Here is a 20,775-nt window from a genome sequence, read left to right as displayed (position 1 = left end):
CCGGACCCGCCACGCCCCCGGCCCCCTTCTGCCACGCCCCCGCCATGCCCCTCCCCGGCCCCGCCACGCCCCCGGTCCCCTCCTCCGGCCCCGCCACGGCCTCCGCACCCCTCCTCGCCCGGAGCCCGCCACGCCTCCGCCCACCTGCCCCGGCCCCGGCACGGCCCCTGCACCCCTCCTCGGCCCGGGCCCGCCCCCCGTCCCCTCTCCTCCCCCCCACCGGGTCCGCCCCGGTCCCAGCAGGCGCCGCGCGTGCGCCGCAGCCCCGCCCCTTGCGGCGCGGAGTGATGGCGGAGCTGGACGTGGGGCGGCACTGCCAGGTGGAGCGCTGCCGGCGGCGAGGTGACCCCGCGCCCCCTAGCCAGCGGCGGGGCGGACACGAGCCCCGCTGCGCCCTCGCGGAGGGCGGTGGCGGGCGAGGGGCGGCCGCGCGCCGGGGCGCGGCGTGGGGAGGCGGGGTGGCCGGCAGCGAGGGCGGCTGGGGCGAGCGTGCGGCCTCTGGAGGGAGCCGTGCGCGCTGCCCCCGCTCTCGGGCGTCCTCGCGGGCGAGGGGCGCTGCCTGCCGCGGGCGGGGGCGCAGGGGCACCGTCTCCTCCGACTCCCGTGGCTCGCAGTCTGGGTTCCACCCCGGGCCGGCGTGGCCAGCTGTTCAGGGAACCCGTGTTTCCCTGTCGGTCGTTCACAGAGAAGCGTGGCCACCTGGGTTCTGAGTCAGGTTTGTCTCACGTGTGCACGATGACTAAGTCCGTGGATCTGCCGCCCTCCAGGGTCTCTTAGAGTACAGGTCGTATGTGAAACGAGGCCAGCGTTTAGCCTTCTTGGAGTAGTGGGGAGGGGGTTAGGATGGAGAGGCTACTAAATGAGCGTCCTACATCTCCCTTAGCTTCTGAACGGATAGAAAGATAGTGTCGAGGAGGTTACCTGGATCTTCACTCTTCCCTCCAGGTCCTCTTGGTGTGCCTTGAAGATTTAGTTCATCACCAGAAGTCTCAAGATAGCAAGCATGCACAATTTTTTTTCCCCCAATTTGAAACACATAAGAATATTATTATATGCTTCAGTTTCCTCTTGTTGACAAACGTATAACGTACTTTTTTTGGCATGAAACATGCTCACAGTATCATGCCTTCATAAGGAGGGCCAATCATTTAGCCTACTTTTTTTTAATATAGTTTTTTTTTTTTTTAAAGAAAGATTTTATTTATTCATGAGAGACAGAAGGGCAGAGACACAGGCAGAGGGAGAAGCAGGCTCCATGCAGGGAGCCCGACGTGGGACTCGATCCCTGGACCCCAGGGTCACACCCTGGGCTGAAGGTGGCACTAAACAGCTGAGCCACCCAGGGATCCCCATTTAGCTTACTTCTGAGGAAGAACTGTATTCAGCCCTCCTTGTCCCAAAAGCAGAATTATCCAGGGATCCCTTTGGGTTATAATAGGACCTCTTCCTGTTTTGGTTGAGATCTTGTGAGGGCAATTGTAGTCCTCTCTCAAGTGCAGTGCCTTTTGTTTTCACTCTGTAAAAGTGGTGACATTGGACGTATCCAGCTTCACTTGACTGTACTGTAGTAGGAGGTGCAGTCAAAACAATTAGAGGGTGATTGTGTCTAGTGGAAGAGTAAATACTTCTGTGTGCTTTTCAGAAATTCATTTCCTTAGTTGTTCCTCTACAGAAGGGAAAGAAAGGCTAAATTTGGCAGTATCAATTCATCTATTGAATTTCTGAAATTTCTTTGAACACATTTCTCCCACGTCACCACAGGATTTTTCTGAGTCCAGCATATTCAAAACAAGTTAATTGTTGCAGTTATTCTTATAGCTACTTACCATTCCTATTTTTTACATGTATCTCATTTGGTTTCGCAAACCAAAACCTGTGAAGTAGGTGTGATATATTGTATAGAAATATATATGTACAAACATACATAAATACATGTACAGAGGGCAGCCCCGGTGGCTGGCGCAGCGGTTTAGCGCCCCTTCAGCCCGGGGCTGATACTGGAGACCCGGGATCAAGTCCCACCTCAGGCTCCCTGCATGGAGCCTGCTTCTCCCTCTGCCTGTGTCTCTGCCTCTCTCTCTCTCTCTCTCTCTCTCTCTCTCTCTCTCTGTGTGTGTGTCTCTATGAATAAATAAAATCTTAAAATAACATGTACACAGAGACCTGATGTGCTTATATGTGTATCTTTGTATTACCTAATAGTGCTTTGGTTTTGTGTGTATAAGTACACATACAACATACTATACTACATTCTATATCAAGTATATGTATGTATCCAAAGCTCTACTAATTTTTTCTTACTAAGTGATGTGGATGGTTCATTGTACTTTTCTATGACTTTTTAAATTGACATCATTAACATATGTTATATTAGTTTCAGGTGTACAATAGATTCAGCAATTCCATATATAACTGCTTACCATGATAAATGTCATTGTCACCATCCAGTGTTATTATAATATTGACTATATTCCTTATGCTTTTCATTTCTGTGACTTAATTATTTATAGCTGGAATTTGTACCTCTTAATTCCCTTTATCTATTTCACCAATCTGCCGACCCTCCTCTCCTCTGGTAACCAGTAGTTTGATTTGTGTATTTAAGAGTGAGTTTTTTGGTTTCTCTGTTTTGTTTTTAGCTTCCACATACAAGTGAAATCACATGGTATGTCTTTTCTGTCTTATTTCACTTAGCATAATATTCTCTAGTCCATCCATGTCAGGAATGGCAAGATCTCATTCTTCTTTATGGCTGAGTAATATTCCGTAGTGTATATATACGTACTACATTTTTATCCACTCATCTATCATTGGACGCTTGGGTTGTTTCCATATCTTGGCTATTGAAAATAATGCTGCCGTAAAACATAAGGGTGGATAGGTCTTTTCAAATTAATGCTTTTATTTTCTTTGGGTCAATACTTAGTAGTAAGATTACTGGATCATATGATAGTTCTAATTCTAATTTTTTGAGGAAACTCCATACTATTTTTCACAGTGGCAGCACCAATTTACATTCCCACCAATAGTGTGTGAAGGTCCCTTTTTCTTCACGTCTTCACCAATACTTGTTTTTTCTTGTGTTTTTGATTTTAGCCATTGTGACAGATTTAAGGTCATGATAGCTCAATGTGATTTTGTTTTTGTAGTTCACCTGTCCCTTCTTGCTCACTTCCCTTGTGGTTTGATGACTTTCTTTAGTGTTAGGCTTGCATTCTTTTTATTACGTATTAGGTATTTTTTTCTGCTTTTAACATTGTCCTTTTTAGAGAGTAGGGATAGGAGAGGCCAAGAGAGGGAGAGAGAAGTTTAAGCAGGTTCCATGCCAGCATGGAACCCAGTCAGAGCTCAATCTCATGACCCTGCGATCATGACTTGAGCCAAAACCAAGGGTCAGATGCATAACCAACTGAACCACTGAAGTGCCTCTAAAATTATCTCTTTTATCATTACGTTTTTCTATGTTAATCATCATGTGTCTTGGTATGGACCTCCTTGGGTTCATCTTTTTGGAGGTTCTCTTTGCTTCTTGGGTATGGATGTCTGTTTCCTTCCTCAGATAAGTTTTTTTGCCCTGTTCTCTCTATTCTTTTGGGTTCCCTATAACGTGAATGTTAGTACACTTGATGATGCTGAGTTCCCTTATCCTATTCTCATTTTTTTTTTACTCTAGCTTGGTTGCTTTTCATGATCCTGTCTTTCTAGATTGTTAATCTGTTCTTCTACCTCTCATCTCTTGTTCTCTCTAGTGTGTTTATTTCGGTTATTGAATTCTTCATCTCCGACTAGTTCTGTTTTATAGTTTCTACATCTATGTTGAAGTTTTCACTGACCTCATCCATTCTTTTCTCAAGTCCAATGAGTATCTTTATGACTATTGTTTTCTTTATTGGACGTATTGCTTATCACAGTTTCTTTTAACTCATTTGCTGTGATTTTTGTACTGTTCTTTAATGTGGGGCATATTCCTCTGTCTCATGTTGTGTAGTTCTGTGTTTCCATGTATTAGATCAGCTATGTATGTTGGTCTTGAAAGTTAGTGTACGTGTGTAGAAAAGGTCCAGTGATGCTTTGTAGTACAACGCCACCTGGTCACCAAAACCAGATGCTCCAGAGATATCTTTTCTCTGGCCTGCATGCCCACTACTGTTGTGACTGAGCCTCATTTACGTTCAGCCCTGTTGGCTGCAATGACTTATTTTGCCTGCTATGGGCACACCAGGTAGAGTTTGTTTCTGCACTGTTGAGAAGTTTGTTGGGCTTGTAAATGGGCAGACTAGCAGTCAGACTAGGTGCCTGCTATCAGCCTCTGTGGTCCCACTGAATGCCAGGGCTTTCTCCCTGTGTGGCCGGCTAGAAGTTGCTGGAATTTTGGGCATGCTGGTATGTGGGGTATCTGCATCTCCCCAGGGCAGGAGTCCCTTTGGAGTGGTACTGGGACCTGCTCACAGATATGGCAGGAGAGGAGCCACTATGGAGGGAGTCTGCTGAGGTAAGCAGGTTGGATGGGGTAGGAACACAGGTGAATGCGTGGGCAGACACACCGTACTAGCAAGGTGGTTGCAGAGTGTTAGTGCTGGCTCCTCCAAGTATCCAGGAATCACCTGAGAAAGGGAAAGAGAAATGGTGTCCCCTAGCACTTTTGTTCTTTGAAAAGTCTGAAGATCCTTGTCCCTCTATTGCACATTCTAAGATTAGTAAATAAATTGCCTTCATGAATACCCCAGTTGTTTTTCAAACTGCTGCTTCTGTGCTAGTTGCCACCTGTTACTTATTCTAGCTTTTTAAGGGTGAGGACTCAGCTCTTAGAGATCTTTAAAGTACCTGGAGGTAAGCCCCGCTGATTTTATTTTATTTTTTTAAAAGATTTTATTTATTTATTCACGAGAGACACACAGAGAGGCAGAGACACAGGCAGAGGGAGAAGCAGGCTCCATGCAGGGAGCCCGATGTGGGACTCGATCCTGGGGCTCCAGGATCACGCCCTGAGCCAAAGGAAGACGCTCAACCACTGAGCCACCCAGGTGTCCCATGCCCCACTGATTTTAAGAGCTTGTGAAGGTTAGCCCACTGGTTTTCAAAGTCGGACATTATGAGGACTCTTTCCAGTACAGGTTCCCAGGAGCTGGGGTGCCTGGTCCAGGCTCTGATCCTCTAGCTTCTCTGTGCTTGTGGTATCTCATTTATGGTTAGTCTTACCTCAGATTTGGTTCCCAACTGTGTGTCTACCCCTCCTACCCTTCCAAAATGGCTCCCTTTGTAGCATTAAGTAGGGAAGGTCTATTTGGTATCTTCAGGTGTTTTTCAGATGTAGCTGTTGTCTCAGCGTGTCTGGGAGGAGATGAGCTCAGGATCCTCCTATGCTGCTGTCTTCCTTCCATCCCCCACAAAACTCTACTATTAAATGGTGTGCTTAACCTTGCCAAATAGGTAAACTGAGGAATCAGAAATGAAACACAGGATTTTCACTACAGATGCAGGGTTTTTGCAGTATACAGTACTCAAACAACATAGAGTAAATCTGGGCATCCAAAAAAACCCAGTACTTTTTTTCTGACTTAGCAGACTGCTACAAAGAACATTTATCTCCTGATGATCCAGTTATTCTCAGAGTGCTTGAGGTTGTGATAGCTTTTATTTAACCATTACTTCCTACACTAGGCTATTGGTCAAAAAGAGTTCTATAGATGTCATTTAGTACTTTAAGAATGTTTTTAAGAAAACTAAATCAAAATCCAATACTGACTAGTGCATATAACATTTTCCCCCCATTTTAGATTTTCTTCCATTTGTGTGCGATGGTTGTTCAGGAGTATTTTGGTAAGTTTTTTATGCAGGATTTGGGTGTAATTTTATTTATTTATTTATTTATTTATTTATTTATTTATTTATTTAGCTTTTATTTATTCATGAGAGACACAAACACACAGAGGCAGAGATACAGCCAGAGGGAGAAACAGGCTCCATGTAGGGAGCCTGATGTGGGACTCGATCCCGGGTCTCTAGGATCAGGCCCTGGGCTGAAGGCGGCATTAAACTGCTGAGCCACCTGGGCTGCCCAGATTTGGGTGTAATTTTAATGTTTGTAATAGGAGATTTATTTCTGAAAAGCAGAATGATTTAGTTTTTACTTTAGCCATTGATATTTTATAGTAATTACTTAGAAAAAAGTATAGTCTTAGGCTCTGATTACTTGTGCATATATGTGGCTACACTTTAAACTTTCAGAAATGGATTTATGTGTGATTTTTTTTTTTTTTTTTTTTTTACATAAAAGTTATATTTGGGTCTTGTAATCACATGAGAGAACATATCCACAATATAAAGAATATGGTAGAAAACAATCTAGGTATTTTATTAATTAAAATGAGCCCAACCTATACATCTCTTTAATTGGATATTACACATCCTTTGCACACACATTACATGCAAAGTAAAACCTGGGAACTAACCAGGGATTTTAGAAAATGTGTTTTCTTTGTAGTTAAACTTTCATGTTTTAGGCTTTTTTTTTTTTTTTTTTAAGATTTTATTAGAGGGTGTGAGCACGCAAGCGCAAACACAGAGAGGGGCAGAAGAGGAGACGGAAAGGGAGAAGCAGGCCTTGGGATTCAATCCCAGGACCCTGACGTCCTGATCTGAGCCTAAGGCAGACGTTTAAGCAACTGAGCCACCCAGGCGCCCCCATGTTTTAGGCATTTAATTTATTAAATAGAACACAGAAAGAATAAATTATCTTCAGAAAATAACTCAGAAACATTTATTAGGATTAAATAAAAGTAATGCACATTTTTAAGTCCTTCAGAACTAGAGCACTTTGACATTTTATTCCTGATGGTCTTGGAGAAATAAGAGATTAAAAGACTCTTTGTATTTGTACACACCTTAAAGCATTCAGAGGTAGTTTAGAGTGGTGAATTGTTTTTATTCATACTGAAGTTGAACAGTTGGGTTTTGAAACTTTTGAGACTATAGGTGTTCTATCTTTAATTTGTCTGGCATTTCAGTTTATTCTTACACGCAGAGTTATTAGTGTAGTGTGAGTAACTGATCTAAGGATACTAATCATTAAAATATATCCAATTACTACAGTTACCTTTAAGTACATTAGTTTATTGCATTTAAATAAGCTTGCCTTTTTTTTTTTTTAATCATTTAAGCCTTGAACACAGAAGCAGAGAGTCACATAGCTGCCCTGAGGTATGTTACTAGTTCTCCTAATAAAATATGTTTGTATTTATGTACTTTCATTCAGACTCTGATTGAACTTAAAACCAGTCAGTGTACCACAGATTAGAACTTGGCATATTAAATCGATCATATAAAGAAACTCTTAGTTCATTTTCTGTTGTTATTCTCAGTTTGTTTTAAAGAAAAATTGATCTCCTTGGTATTTATAAAGTGTTATAAGTCTTGTGCATTGCAGTTATGTTTGGGTAGCCCACTTACAGCTGTGGGCTCTATATAAATATACTATGGGATTAATGTTAGGTTTTTCCCAAATGAATGGCAGAGAAATTAAAAATGGCAGAGCCAGGCAGTAAGTTCAAGAGTGCTTTAATGGGGAGTGCTCCCTGGTGAGGTTCTGTGACTCAGAGGGGCTTGAGTCAGGGAAGTCTGGCCCAGGCAAACCACAGGAGGGTCTATAAAGAATTTTCGGCAGGAAGATGGGGGCGGGGTGGCATTCCTATTAGGGCAAGGATTACAGGTTTTTTGTAAGCTAAGTTAGGGTAGGGAGGTAAGGTGGTGTTGGCGGGAAGATGGGAGTATGGTGGCATTCCAGTTAGGGCAAGGGTTACAGGTCTTTGTGTGCTAAGTTAGGGTAGGGTGCCAAGGTGGCCATATTGGGAGGTTGCTGGCCTGGGGTCTGCCGTTTTGAGGTCCCCAGTCTCGCCAGCCCAACAGTTAACATCCTCATCATATACTCCTTCAAGTTTTCTTCACAGTTTTGTTCATTTTCTCTATTTCCTGATGCTGGGATTCTGTGGTTAAAACTTGTTCTGACTCAGTCAGCCTGACATCACCACAAACATACCTGTAGTCCAATAACATCCCCACCCCAATTCTGATCAAACTGTGAGATTTATAAGAGCTGATAGAAGCCAAAATATCATTGTTACTACTTATAAAGGGTAAATTGAATGATTAGGCTTAGTGCAAAGCCTAAGAGGCTAGAAAGAAAATCTAGAATTAAGCAGATTTACCCACTAGTTACAGCAGTGCTCCCCCAGGTTAGTCCTCCTCCCTTGAGGGCAGTTCAATTTGAACAAAGAAGAGAAAACAGCCCACCATGCCAAATGTAATTTTCTCAAATTTATAATAAGATAAGTTAAAAAAAAAAGAAGTTGCTTTACCTCCTTTGATCAGAGAGTCAGGAAGTTAAACTGAATTCACTCCATTTGGAAGAAACCATGTGCCTCACATTTTTCAATTGATATTTATTCCTACCCAGCATTTACCAAGCACTTTACTGAGGATTTTTATATCTATTCTCTCAATTATAGAAAATGAAGGTTAAAAGAGCTTCAGTCCAAATCTGTTCATTTGCGGTTTAGGTGATTTATGTGAGGAAAATAAAAATTAACATTTTGGTATTATGCAGGAATAATTGGAGAGAAATAGTCATACAATGTGTCTTCTACAGGTTGTAAATCTTTGCTTTTTCTTATGATATCTTTTGATTTCTATAAATGTCTCATACAGTGTCAATTAGATCTTATTAAATAATGAAAATCATTTTACCATTAGAACATTAGACCAAATTTGGAAAAATAGTCAAGAAGTTAATTCCAACAAGATAGAACTACCATTCATAAGGAGGAATGCTCTTTGGTTGTAGACTTTAAGAAATTATTTCTTTTTTTTTTTTTTTTTTTTTAGACTTTAAGAAATTATTTCACTAAATTCATTCAACTCTAGAAACCTAGTTACATAAAACTCAAACTAGCCTGACCTGGATTTTTTCTTTTTTTAATCTTATAATATCTCTTCTTCGTCTATTGTAGTATTTGCTGGTAATACAATAATGCAGAGTAGAGAATGTAGCAGAATAGAGAGTATATCATGATGAAAACCATCTTCGATGTTCTATATCATGGATAAACATAATTTTAAGTTTTCTCATATAAATAATATATTTAACTTCCTAAAATTGGCCTAGAAAGTTGTTATGACTTGCTATATGAGGGTTAATGAGATGATTACCTAGGGATCTTTGTTTAGGACTGATACAAAGTTTACAATTTAGAAGACTAAATTATGAAGAGTAACTGAATAGTCATTTTAATTTGACTTAGAAGATAAGTATCCTGCAGTAAGAAAGTTATGAAAATGTAGAACAGTCAGCACAGCAGTCATTTCTCACACATTTATTATAATCTGTTATATGTAAGTTCTGACAAGTTTAAGCAAAAATGATATGAACGTTGCCTTCTAAATAGGTGTTACTTTGCTTTAAATGTGGAATATATAATGCCACTGCTCCTTTGTACATTTTTCAGGTGACTGTAATCCATGAGAGACTGAAGTCAGATAAGCCTACATCTTACCCATGCTCATTCAAGGACTGTGCGGAAAAAGAGCTAGTGCCAGTTACATGTCCTTATTGTGAGAAGAATTTTTGCCTGAGGTAATCACTCACACCATTCAAATTCTGTATGTATTTAAGTAGTACGCAAATACATGAACTAGTGTCCCTCTTCTGTTGCTCTTAGGCACCGTCATCAATCAGATCATGAATGTGAAAAACTGGAAATTCCTAGGCCTCGTATGGTTGCCACTCAGAAACTTGTTAAAGACATTATTGGCAAGTATCTAGAAAGCTTGTTTTATTGTTTCCTCTTTTTTTTTTTTTTTTTTTTTAAAGATTTTATTTATTTATTCATGAGAGATAGAGGCAGAGACAGAACAGGGAAAAGCAGGCGTTTGATCCTGGGTCTCTAGGATCACGCCCTGGGCTGAAGGAGGCCTTAAACTGTTAAGCCACCCGGTCTGCCCATGTTTCCTTATCTGTTACGGAGTCCTGCTTCTTAAGTCAGCTTGCAAGGTATAGAAGGTGTTCCTAATGGCCTCATGGAAGTGTACCCTACCAGATGGTGTTTTACTGGGCCACTTAGGTCAGCTGGTTAACTATCATGGCTGGAAGTGGCACTCATAACGCTAGTGTAGTGCTCTGCTTTCTCTAAATACTAATCTTAAATCTCATCAGCTGTTCTGTGAATGCTGCTGATAATCTGAAGTGCCAGGAAGAATAGATCTGTGACGTAGACCGTCCCTCTGGTTAGTTTAATTTTTTTTTTTAAAGAATTTATTTATTTATTCATGAGAAAGAGACAAAGACACAGGCAGAGGGAGAAGCAGAGGGAGAAGCAGGCTTCATGCAGGAGCCCAACGTGGTACTCGATCCCGGATCTCCAGGATCACGCCTTGGGCTGAAGGTGGTGCTAAACCGCTGAGCCACCCAGGCTGCCCTAAAGATGTTTTTATAGTGGTCACTTAAGTATGATACCAACGAAGAGTGTGGTATCTCTAGCTCTATTGTTTGTAATCTGTATACATTTCAAGGCCATAACTAATAATAGAACTCTGGAAAATGTAATTAAAAATTCTACGTGCTTATATACTTAAGCTTATTTTTTAGATTCTAAGACTGGAGAGACGGCAAGTAAACGAAGGAAAGGTGCAAAAAATAGTGAAACAGCTGCAAAGGTAGCGTTGATGAAATTAAAGATGCGTGCTGACGGAGATAAGTCATTGCCACAGGTTGGTCTCAGATTTGGAAAAACAGTGTTCCCAAATATAATTGAAGTGCCCTTTTCATTCTTCCCACCCATCAAGTAACAATTAATCTGAACGTGATATGTATTGTTACTAGTATTGCATGGTATATAGTTTTGAGTTTTTTCACTTTACAGACTTGTCAGTGAACCATATGCATTCTTTTTCAACCTTTTTTTTCCCACTTGGCATCATGTTTTTAACACTTATCCATGCTGATACATTTAGTCTGGTTCATTCATTTTGATAGGTGCACATTATTCCACAGTATGAATATACCACAGTTAATCCATTTTCCTAATGAACAAGATTCAGATTTTTTCCTTATCTTTTGCTATTATAAACTGTTCCAACAGTGAACATCCTTGTGTATGTATGGGAATGGGTGGTCCCTTTAAAACCACCCTCTTCTAGCGTGGTCCCTTTAAGACTCCATAATATCAATCGTATTTTATGTAATCTCCCAGTATGTACGTACATACCTATGTATATACATACTTTAACACAGTTTCAGTAAGTAATACCTAGTTTTATATTATATATTAGCCTTTTGTGTTAACATTCTCTGATGGCTTTTGTTCTATTTTGTTTTATCTTAAAGATTGTTGATTTTATAACCCTTAAAGGAGTGAGACCATCAGATTGAAAAATGCTGCTGTAGTAATATCTCTAGAAATAGAAAAGCTGGGTCATGGGGTTTGCTCATCTTCAGCTTTACTAGATATTATCAGCTTTCTGCTGTCAGTGGTTATTCTGATTTATCTCCTTCCTGTGGTGTCTGAGAGTTTCAGTGTTTGTTTCTAAACTTACTGAACTATAAAGTTGAATTTCCTTTGTGACTAATAAGGTTCAGCCACTTTGCATAGATTTATTGGCCATTTTATGTCTGAATTCATATCCTTTGCACATTATTCTATTGGGGTTTTTTTTGGCACTTTAAAAAATTTAGAGGACTTTTTATATATTCTGAATTCTAATGCTTTGAGTAAGTGGATTTCACATCTTCTCAGTATATGACTTGTCTTTACTTTTTGATTTCTTTAGCAGTTCAGACTTTAAAATTTTAATGTACTCAGTTACTTAAATCCTTAAGATTTGTACCTTTTGAAATAAGTTGTTTAAGATTTTCTTATAATTTCCTTTAAAAGTTTTAAAAATATTTATTAGCTCTTTGTTCCATTTGGAATTTGTAAGTGAAATATTTTTTCTCCCCCGAGGGATTTCTGATTGTCATAAGATATTGAAGAGTTCATCCTTACATTGATACCTTTGTCGTACACCAGAGTGTTTCATACTTGTAGGACTAATTTAAGGATCTCAGTTCATTTCCTTTGGTTCGGTTGTCTATCTTTGCATTAATATCAAACTGCTTTAATTATCATAGTTTTATAATTAGTGGGAGAAGTCATTCTACCTTATTCTTTACTTTCAACCACATCTATTCTTTTGTAAAAATTTATTCATTTGTAAAAATTTTAGGATCACTTTGTCCTATTCTTTGAAATTGTAATTTTAATAGGAATTATGTTAAATTTTAGATTAGAGGCAGTTGACATCTTCAGAATTTTGATTCTTCCCATCCATGTCTATGATTTCCAATTGTTCTTTAGGTTTTTTAAAAATGTCTTTAATGTTTTATAATGCTTATACATATTTATATATTTTAGGCTCCTCATTATTTTTGCTGCTATTGTAAATGATAACTTTAAAAAATATATATATTTTCCTGACTATTGTTCATTGTTGTATGTTGTCCTTTTTTCTAGCAAATAATCTTTCTAATAGTTCCCATAGTTTGTAGATTTTCTGGGATGTTTTCTGTGTAGCCATATCTTCTACAAATGGCAGTTTTATGGTCTCCCTCCCCCCCCCCCCCCGCAAACTTTCCCCCTTCTCAGCACTGGCTGAGATTTCCTGAAAGTCTTGAATAATGTAGGTGACAGTAGGCATCTTAAGCACTTTTTGCACTTAAATGCAAATGACTTTAAAGTTTCATCATCAAATACTATATTTTCTGTAAAGTTTTGGTAGTAGCTTTCATCAAGTTAGCAGTACTTTTCCTAGTTTGCTAGGAATTTATATCATGAATAGGTATGAATTCTTACTGTAAGGTTTTTTTTTTTTTTTTTTTTTTTTTTTTTCCCCTTCTACATCCAACAGGATGATCAGGTGCCTTTTCTTTACAAACGTTTTACATTAATCAATCTTTTTGTTGAATCACCGACATATATCACAATAAATTACTTGACTGTGATTTGTAATTTCTTTAAAATGCACTGCTAGGTGATTAACGAATATATTAGTAGTGGTTGTGATATTAGTACCAAGATTATACACATAAAATTAGTTGTGGCTTTTTTTAATTCTTTGAAATTTTTGTAGAGAGTGGAGATTATATGTTCCTGAAGGGTTGTTTTAAAAGGTGTTACAACCTTTGAATCTGTTGCCTTTTTTGAGGTGAGAATTTTGAATACTATTTCATTGTGTTAAATAGTTCTTGGTTTATTTGGATAGTCATCTGAAATTTTGGCAAATTTTTTTTGGAAGATTTTATTTATTAGAGTGAGCACCTGAGCAGGGGACAGGGCTAAGAGGGAAGGAGAGAGTCTCAAGCAGACTTCCCTCAGAGCACAGATCCTGACATGGAGTTCCACAGGCTGGATCTCACAACCTTGAGATCATGACCTAAGATGAAATCAAGAGTCAGTTAACCAATTGAGCCACACAGGCACCTCAAATTTTAGTAAATATAAATTTGTCTTAAAACTTACTGTTTGATGTAGATTTTCCAGTTTGTTACAAAGTTGTTCAGCTTATTCTCTTATGTTCCAAAATCTCTTATGTCTTTTGTAGTGCATTCCACTTCATTGTTAGTATTTTTCATTTATACTTTCCTTTGTTTTCCCCTTGAATAATCTTGCTAGAGGTTTGTGCATATGTGTTATTTTTAATTTATATTTTAGTTGTTTTAAAGAACCATATTTTGGTTTTATTGATCTGTCTACTGTATTTGTTTTTTGAGTTTTTTTTTTTCCTGTGTCACTAAATTCTGCATTTATATTATTTCCTTTTATCTGCTTTGCTTAGATTATCTGGTGTTCTTTTTCCATCTTCCCATATTAAATAGTGAATTTATTTTCAACCTACTCGTTTTGGTGTGGGGTTATTTATTTAGTAACTTGATAGTTTTAAACACAGAAAAGTTAATGAGAGTACTACAAAGAATTTTTCCATATTCTTTATGTGCTAAAGAACTAATTATTTACATTTTGCTCTTTTTGTTTTGTCATTTGTAGTCTTTCTCCTGCCACCCTCCCATTTGTGTGTATTCGTATGCATGTCTGTGTGTATGTGCATACTAATTTTTGGTCTGCTTGATCTATCAGTTTCTGAGACTGAGGGTGTTAAAGTCTCCCACTATAACTGGTTTTGTCAGATATCTTTTTTTTTGTAATTCTAATGGTTTTTCCAAACATGTTATCAGGTACTTGGAGTTTCTTCATTATATCTTTATTAATTTTGCCTTCAACTCTATTTTGAATGATAATATTGTTTCACTGGCTTTCTTTTAGTGAATAGTTAACTATTACGTCTCTGTAAAATTTCTTTATATTCACCTTTCCTGTGTTTTGGTTTAGGGTGTCTCTTGTAAGCAGCATATAGCTGGACTTTGTTCTTTCTTTCTTTCTTTTTTTTTTTTTTTTTTTTAATCCAGATTGATTGTATCGCTCTTTTATAGGTGAGTTGAATCCATTTATATTTATTGTGATCACTGATACATTTGAACATATTTCATCCATCTTTGGCTTTTGGCTCATCAACCTTTTCCTTTGATTATTTCTCCCTCCTCACATCTTTTGTATTGATTACATTTTCTATATTTCCTTTTATTCTGGTTTAGAAACCGTTGATTATAGTCTTAGTGATTATTTCTTTTTTTTTTTTTTTTTTTTTGAAATCTTGATTTGATGGTTTTAAAATTGCAAACCTAGTACATGCTTTTGCATGTGTAGCTTTTAAAAGATGTATAAAGGGAAAAACCAGCACAACATCCTCTGCCTGTGTCCTTCCCACTGAAGCAGTGGTTCTCAACTGAGTGTGTTTTTTGTTCCTAAGGGTTGCTTTGTCACAACTGGACATGGGGGTTCTATGGATAAAGAGGGCATAGGTGAGAGATGCTACTAAACATCTTACTATGCATAAGACAATGCCCACAATAAAGAATTTTCTGGTTGACAAGGTTGAGAAGGCCTGCCCTAAGGTTCCAATAATATTGTTTGAATTACCTTGTAGTTGTTTCATTACTTAAGCATAATAGTAAAAACTGGTATAGCACTTACTTTGTTCTGGGCTCTCTTCTAACACATTTAATCCTCAAGCTTGTGAGACATGTACTGTTATCTCTGCCTAACAGTTAATAGAATTCAGGCACAAAAAGGTTAAGTAACTTGCTAGTAGCATAGCATCTAAGTAGAGAACTACCAATTGAAACCAGGTGGGCTGGCTTCAGAAACCATGTTCTTAACACAGGTAATAGTTTATCATGCTATGGTTTTCTTTAGGATTTTTCTTTCTTTGCATCTTGCATTTATTTGTCTTTAATCCATCTGGAATTTGTTTTTAGCATATATTGTGAGCTAAAGACCCAATCTTGTTTTCTTCCAGTTTTTTAGCTAATTTTGCCATCACCAATTGGTTTGCCATTCTCCGATTGAAAGCAATATTTGATATTTCAATTAATGAGAAGCTTAAGATTTAGTTTTACTGGATCCATTTTTAGATTTTCTGTTCTATTCCACTCATTTTTTACTCATATCGGTACCAAATTGATTTGATGCAATAGCTTTATAGAATGTTCTAAGATATGATAATGTAATTCCTATCTATATTTTCCTTATTAGTTTTATTCTTTATTCATCTATATTATTCGTTTTTATTATATTCAATGAAACTTCTGGGGGAGGAGTCAAAATGGGTGAAGGGGAGTGGGAGATACAGGCTTCCAGTTATGGAATGAATAAGTCATGGGACTAAAAGGCACAGCATTAGGAATATAGTCAATGATATTATAATAACAATATATGGGGACAGATGGTAGCTATACTTGTGAACATAGCATAATGTATAAACTTGTCAGATCACTATGCTGTACACTTATGTATCATTGTATGTCAACTATACTTAAACAAACAACAACAAAAAAAACCCTCTTAGGATTTTCATAGTTGTCTTGATGAGACAAGATTTTGAATGATGGACTCCAGTGGGTAACCTTAAAATTATGGGCTAACTTTAAAGGAGAAATGGAGAAACTGAGAGAAATTATTATAAATAGCAAGAGAGAACATAGATATTTTGCAATTTCAGTGCAGTGTTTCTACATATAGATTTATTTTAATTAGATTGGCTCTGAAGGTATATTTTTAATTTGACTTATTGTTTTACTTTTGTAGAATTAGTCCTTATCTCTGAATATCGCTTCCTTCTCTTCTGACCTTTTGTTAGACATGTTTTTGATATTTATAATTTCTGTCTTCATGTCAATTTGTGCTGCATTCTAGATGACTTTCTCAAATACATCTTTCAGTCAGTTAAACCTTTTTTATTGAAGATTATTGAAATTTCTCCTGTCTGTGTTTATTTCAGAAACTGTATTTTATTTTATTTATTTATTTATTTTTAAAAAGATTTTATTCATTCATGAGAGACACACAGAGAGAGAGGAACAGACACAGGCAGAGGGAGAAGCAAGCTCCATGCAGGGAGTCCGATGTGGGACTCTATCCTGGGTCTCCAGGATCATACCCTGGAGTGAAGGTGGCGCTAAACCACTGAGCCACTGGGTGCCCCAGAAACTGTATTTTAAGGTTTGTAGATTTCTCATTGGATCCTCATAGCTTGTCTTGTTTCATTTCAGCCTATTTTTGATTTATACCTTCTTGTTCCTTTTTTTTTTTTTTTTTTTTTAATTTAATTTTATTTATTTATGATAGGCACACAGTGAAAGAGAGAGAGAGAGAGAGGCAGAGACATAGGCAGAGGGAGAAGCAGGCTCCATGCACCGGGAGCCCGATGTGGGATTCGATCCCGGGTCTCCAGGATCACGCCCTGGGCCAAAGGCGGGCGCCAAACCGCTGCGCCACCCAGGGATCCCTTCTTGTTCCTTTTTTATGGATATATCCATAAAAGTATCTTTTTTTAAGTTAGTTCATCTGCCCATAGTAAGTTAAACCTTTGTTTTGAATTTCCATTTATAGATTCTGCATGTCCATCTTGAGTAGGAGGTTCTTACTATCTTGCTCACTGTGGTCACTCACTTCTCCCTCTCTAGCAATTTTGCATTTTCTCCCACTGGCCCATCTACTCAAGACTTTGATTGCAATCCAAGTTTGAGATTGGCAGTTTGTGCTTTTGCTCTACAGAGACTTTTGGATTTTTGTGGATCTATTTACTGAGTTGGAAGACCTTGGCTTTGTTCACTATCAAGAGGTTCTATCTGTGCTTCCCTGCCTTCCTAAATACTGTTTTTTGTAAGCAGTAGCTTACGTCAGCATTCAGTATTACCTTCTTGAGTGTCCTTTCCTGGAGCAGAAGCCCTATGCTTAGTCTCTGCTTCCAGGCAGTAAGCCTGACCCAGGTACTTCATCTCCATGCGACACTGTTTTTCCCACTAACCCAGAGCTACACTTTTGACGACTACTTTCTCTTCTGGAGCTTTGAAAGTCTGTGGCTCAACTGGCCTATCACTTGTTTGCTGTTGTTTCATTTTTAATCCTCAGTGTTATTTTTTTTCTTTTTTTTGCTGAGCCTATAGATTTAAAATTTTTTCCTTTTGTATTTAAGCTCTTGTTACTTCAATTTGGAGCAGGAACTATTAGATTATAGAGTTGGCCCACGGCTTAAATTTTTGATTTTTTTTCTTTTAATACTTGTTATCTGTTATGGTATATTCCATTGGTTTTCAACAAATCTAAATTCCTTAGTGCTTAGAGGGAAATTGTGTTGAATCTATTATATCTTAGAATAATGGTGATTTTTCCTGTATAATTTAGAGATAGTCCAGTTATACCAAAATTTTTATTATAGGATGAATTGGTTTGTAAGTCAGTACTTTTTTAAAGCAATTTTTAGGAATCAGGGGAAATTAGAGGCCAAATAACTTTGTTCCTTTTCTCCCTCCCTGCCCCTCCCCCATTTTAAATTTATTTCTTATTTATTGTTAACTAGGCTCCATGCCCAGTGTGTAGTGCAGTACAGGGCTTGAACTCATAACCCTGAGGTCAAGACTTCAGCTGTGATCAGGAGTCGGACACTTAACCAACTGAGCCACCTAAGTACCCTGCTCTCCCACTTTTTTAATCTAGCAAGAAGTTACAATATAAGGAAGCATAAGGGGCATAAAATACTATAGGAACCTCCAAATCTCTGAACCTTCTGTTTTGTTGATAAGGTACTTAATTGTCTTATTTATTTTTAGGACCTCTGTTCTCAAGAGCCCTGCTGTATTTAAATATGTAGTAAGGTCTTACAGGTGAATGTTATATGGATAAAGAATCTTTCAGTTGCAAGTGACAAACTTGATAACAACTAGCTTAAAACATTTTTTTTTTCTTCTTCTATAATGGGGAGTGATGCATTGATTTATCTCAAGGGATGACCAGATTCTGGGACTCATCCTGTTGAAAGAGTCCATCTCTTTGCTTGACATTTTTGTGTTGGAATCATTTTTTCCCACTTGAGGAAACTTTTCCACATTAGTTCAGGAATAGCTGAGAGTTATGGAGGGATAGCTACAGGCAACTTTAGGTTGAATTCAGTAAGACTCAAAAAATTTTTTTTTCTTGGGGGGAAAAAATGCTCCTCCCTTCTCCTAGTTTTTTTTTAACATATCACCAGGAAAAGACCTTGATTAGCTTAATTTGTGTCACATGTTTGTCTTTGCACAGACCACCCTAGCCTAGGGTCTTATGCACATGCATTTGGGTGGATTCTTGGGTACTGTGATTGGTATTCCCACTAAAAGTTGCATCACTAGAGGGTAATCCTCTAACCAGGAGGAAAGACAAGTCACCAAACAAAAAGAGGTTCTCTCTATATGTAATCTGTATTTTAACTTTTTATTTTTGCAGACAGAAAGAGTTTACTTTCAGGTTTTCTTACCTAAGGGGAGCAAAGAGAAGAGCAAACCAATGTTCTTTTGCCACCGATGGAGCATTGGAAAGGTCATAGACTTTGCAGCTTCTTTAACCAGTCTTAAAAATGACAATAACAAATTAACAGCTAAGGTAACAATTGATTATAATTTTTCCCTAAAAGCTTTAGGATACTGTGTACCAGCATGTTTATTATAGTATGATTTATTTTCTTTAACAGAAGTTAAGGTTATGTCACATTACTTCAGGAGAAGCCTTACCCTTGGATCATACTTTGGAAACCTGGATTGCTAAGGAGGATTGCCCTTTATATAATGGTGGAAATATTATCTTGGAATATCTTAATGATGAAGAACAATTTTTAAAAAATGTTGATTCTTACTTGGAATAGTCATGTAAGGACTCAAGCTGGAGATGACAAGGAAAATTCTATGTTAAGTCAATTTCCTTTACTACAAATACAATATATTTTATTTTTAAAAGTTGCTTTCTAACTTATTTCCATTATGTCATAATTTACATTATCAGTTTTCTCTTAAATTGAATTCAAATTTTTGTGTGTTAAAGTTTAACTATGAATGGACATTGAATTATCAGCAAATTCATGTCTTTAGCTTTTATTAGGTTCTGCTTAGTAACAACAAAAAAGGTGTATTTCATTTAGTTAATGTCAGTTGTCATGACTTTCTGCTGCATACCATCTTTACTCTAGGATCAAAGCTGAAGGAATGACTCCTGTTTGGAGTCATTGCTACTTTTAAGGCAATGGAAGAGAAGAGATGGCTTTAAGAAAACACACATGTAACTTTTGCTTTAAGTAAGTAATATGGCCAAGCCTGGCATCATGAGGCCAGGATATATGGCCTTAACTGTATATCCAGATGTATACATTGATGTGTGTACATGAATCATAGAAACTTAGAGACCATCTCATTCACTCTTCTAAGTTTTTAGATGAGGAATCTCAGGCCTAGGAAGAAGAAACAGTTGTCTTGGTGTCATCTAACTGCTTTGGGGCATATCTCTGATAAAGGTCCTCCTCTAGTAGGATTTACCTTTTTTTTTTTCTTTTTTTGTATAGATGTATTACAAATGAGAGTAAGATGAAGTCACACAACTTCATTACAGTATCTTTATATATATATCAAAGCAAAATATATACCAAAAGGAACTATATTTTACCAACACATTAAAATTATTGCTTCTGATTGATATATTCCATCAGTACTCAACAAAGTACTACTATATAGAAGGAAGAGAAATGGTTTATTTTCCCTTTTTGTTGTTGGGGAAGGCTTTGTCCCTTTTCTATCTTAATTGTCAAGGTCCCATATAGTGACTTTATGTATAATTAAATAAAGGAATTAAGCTCAGAATGTTCATCTCTTAATATTATTTTCATGCAAGGAATGGAGATAACTTCTGACTTCTGTCAGATACATATATGTTTATTAAGGTAGTTATTTGAGTACATACTAAATATAAGAATTTGATTATAATTGCCATGGTGGATATAATGAGATATATGCATACTTAAATACAAAGCTGTGTAGCAAGTACCAAATGAGTAGATAGTAAACATAGATGTTCCAGGGGTTCTTTTATTAAGAATTACAAGGCCAAAAGTAGAAATAGTCTTTAAATATATTCCCAGATACAGAAAGTTTTTAATACAGACTTTAGCATCTCTCATAATTACTTACATATAGTAGGTGATCAACGCATGCCTCATGAATTGAACTAAAGTTAAATATACCAGGAAAAATAGCAATGGGGGCTCAAACTCACAACCCCAAGATCAAGAGCTGAGATCAAGAGTCAGATGCTGAGGATCCCTGGGTGGCTC

The 20,775-nt window shown here is 37.7% G+C and overlaps 1 protein-coding gene across 1 annotated transcript; it reads left to right on the top strand.

The window, feature by feature from the left end:
* Positions 1-244: 244 nt before the first annotated feature.
* Positions 245-20,305, top strand: ZFAND1 (zinc finger AN1-type containing 1). Its single transcript, XM_038579612.1, has 8 exons — positions 245-342; positions 5,778-5,820; positions 7,161-7,200; positions 9,501-9,628; positions 9,714-9,805; positions 10,640-10,761; positions 18,906-19,061; positions 19,150-20,305. The coding sequence occupies exons 1-8, from the start codon at positions 288-290 to the stop codon at positions 19,318-19,320; spliced, it is 807 nt and encodes a 268-aa protein (XP_038435540.1). The 5' UTR covers positions 245-287; the 3' UTR covers positions 19,321-20,305.
* Positions 20,306-20,775: the final 470 nt, after the last annotated feature.

Source organism: Canis lupus, chromosome 29, assembly GCF_011100685.1.
Source record: "Canis lupus familiaris isolate Mischka breed German Shepherd chromosome 29, alternate assembly UU_Cfam_GSD_1.0, whole genome shotgun sequence".
Classification (NCBI taxonomy): domain Eukaryota; kingdom Metazoa; phylum Chordata; class Mammalia; order Carnivora; family Canidae; genus Canis; species Canis lupus.
This window is presented reverse-complemented; position numbering and strand designations above follow the sequence as displayed.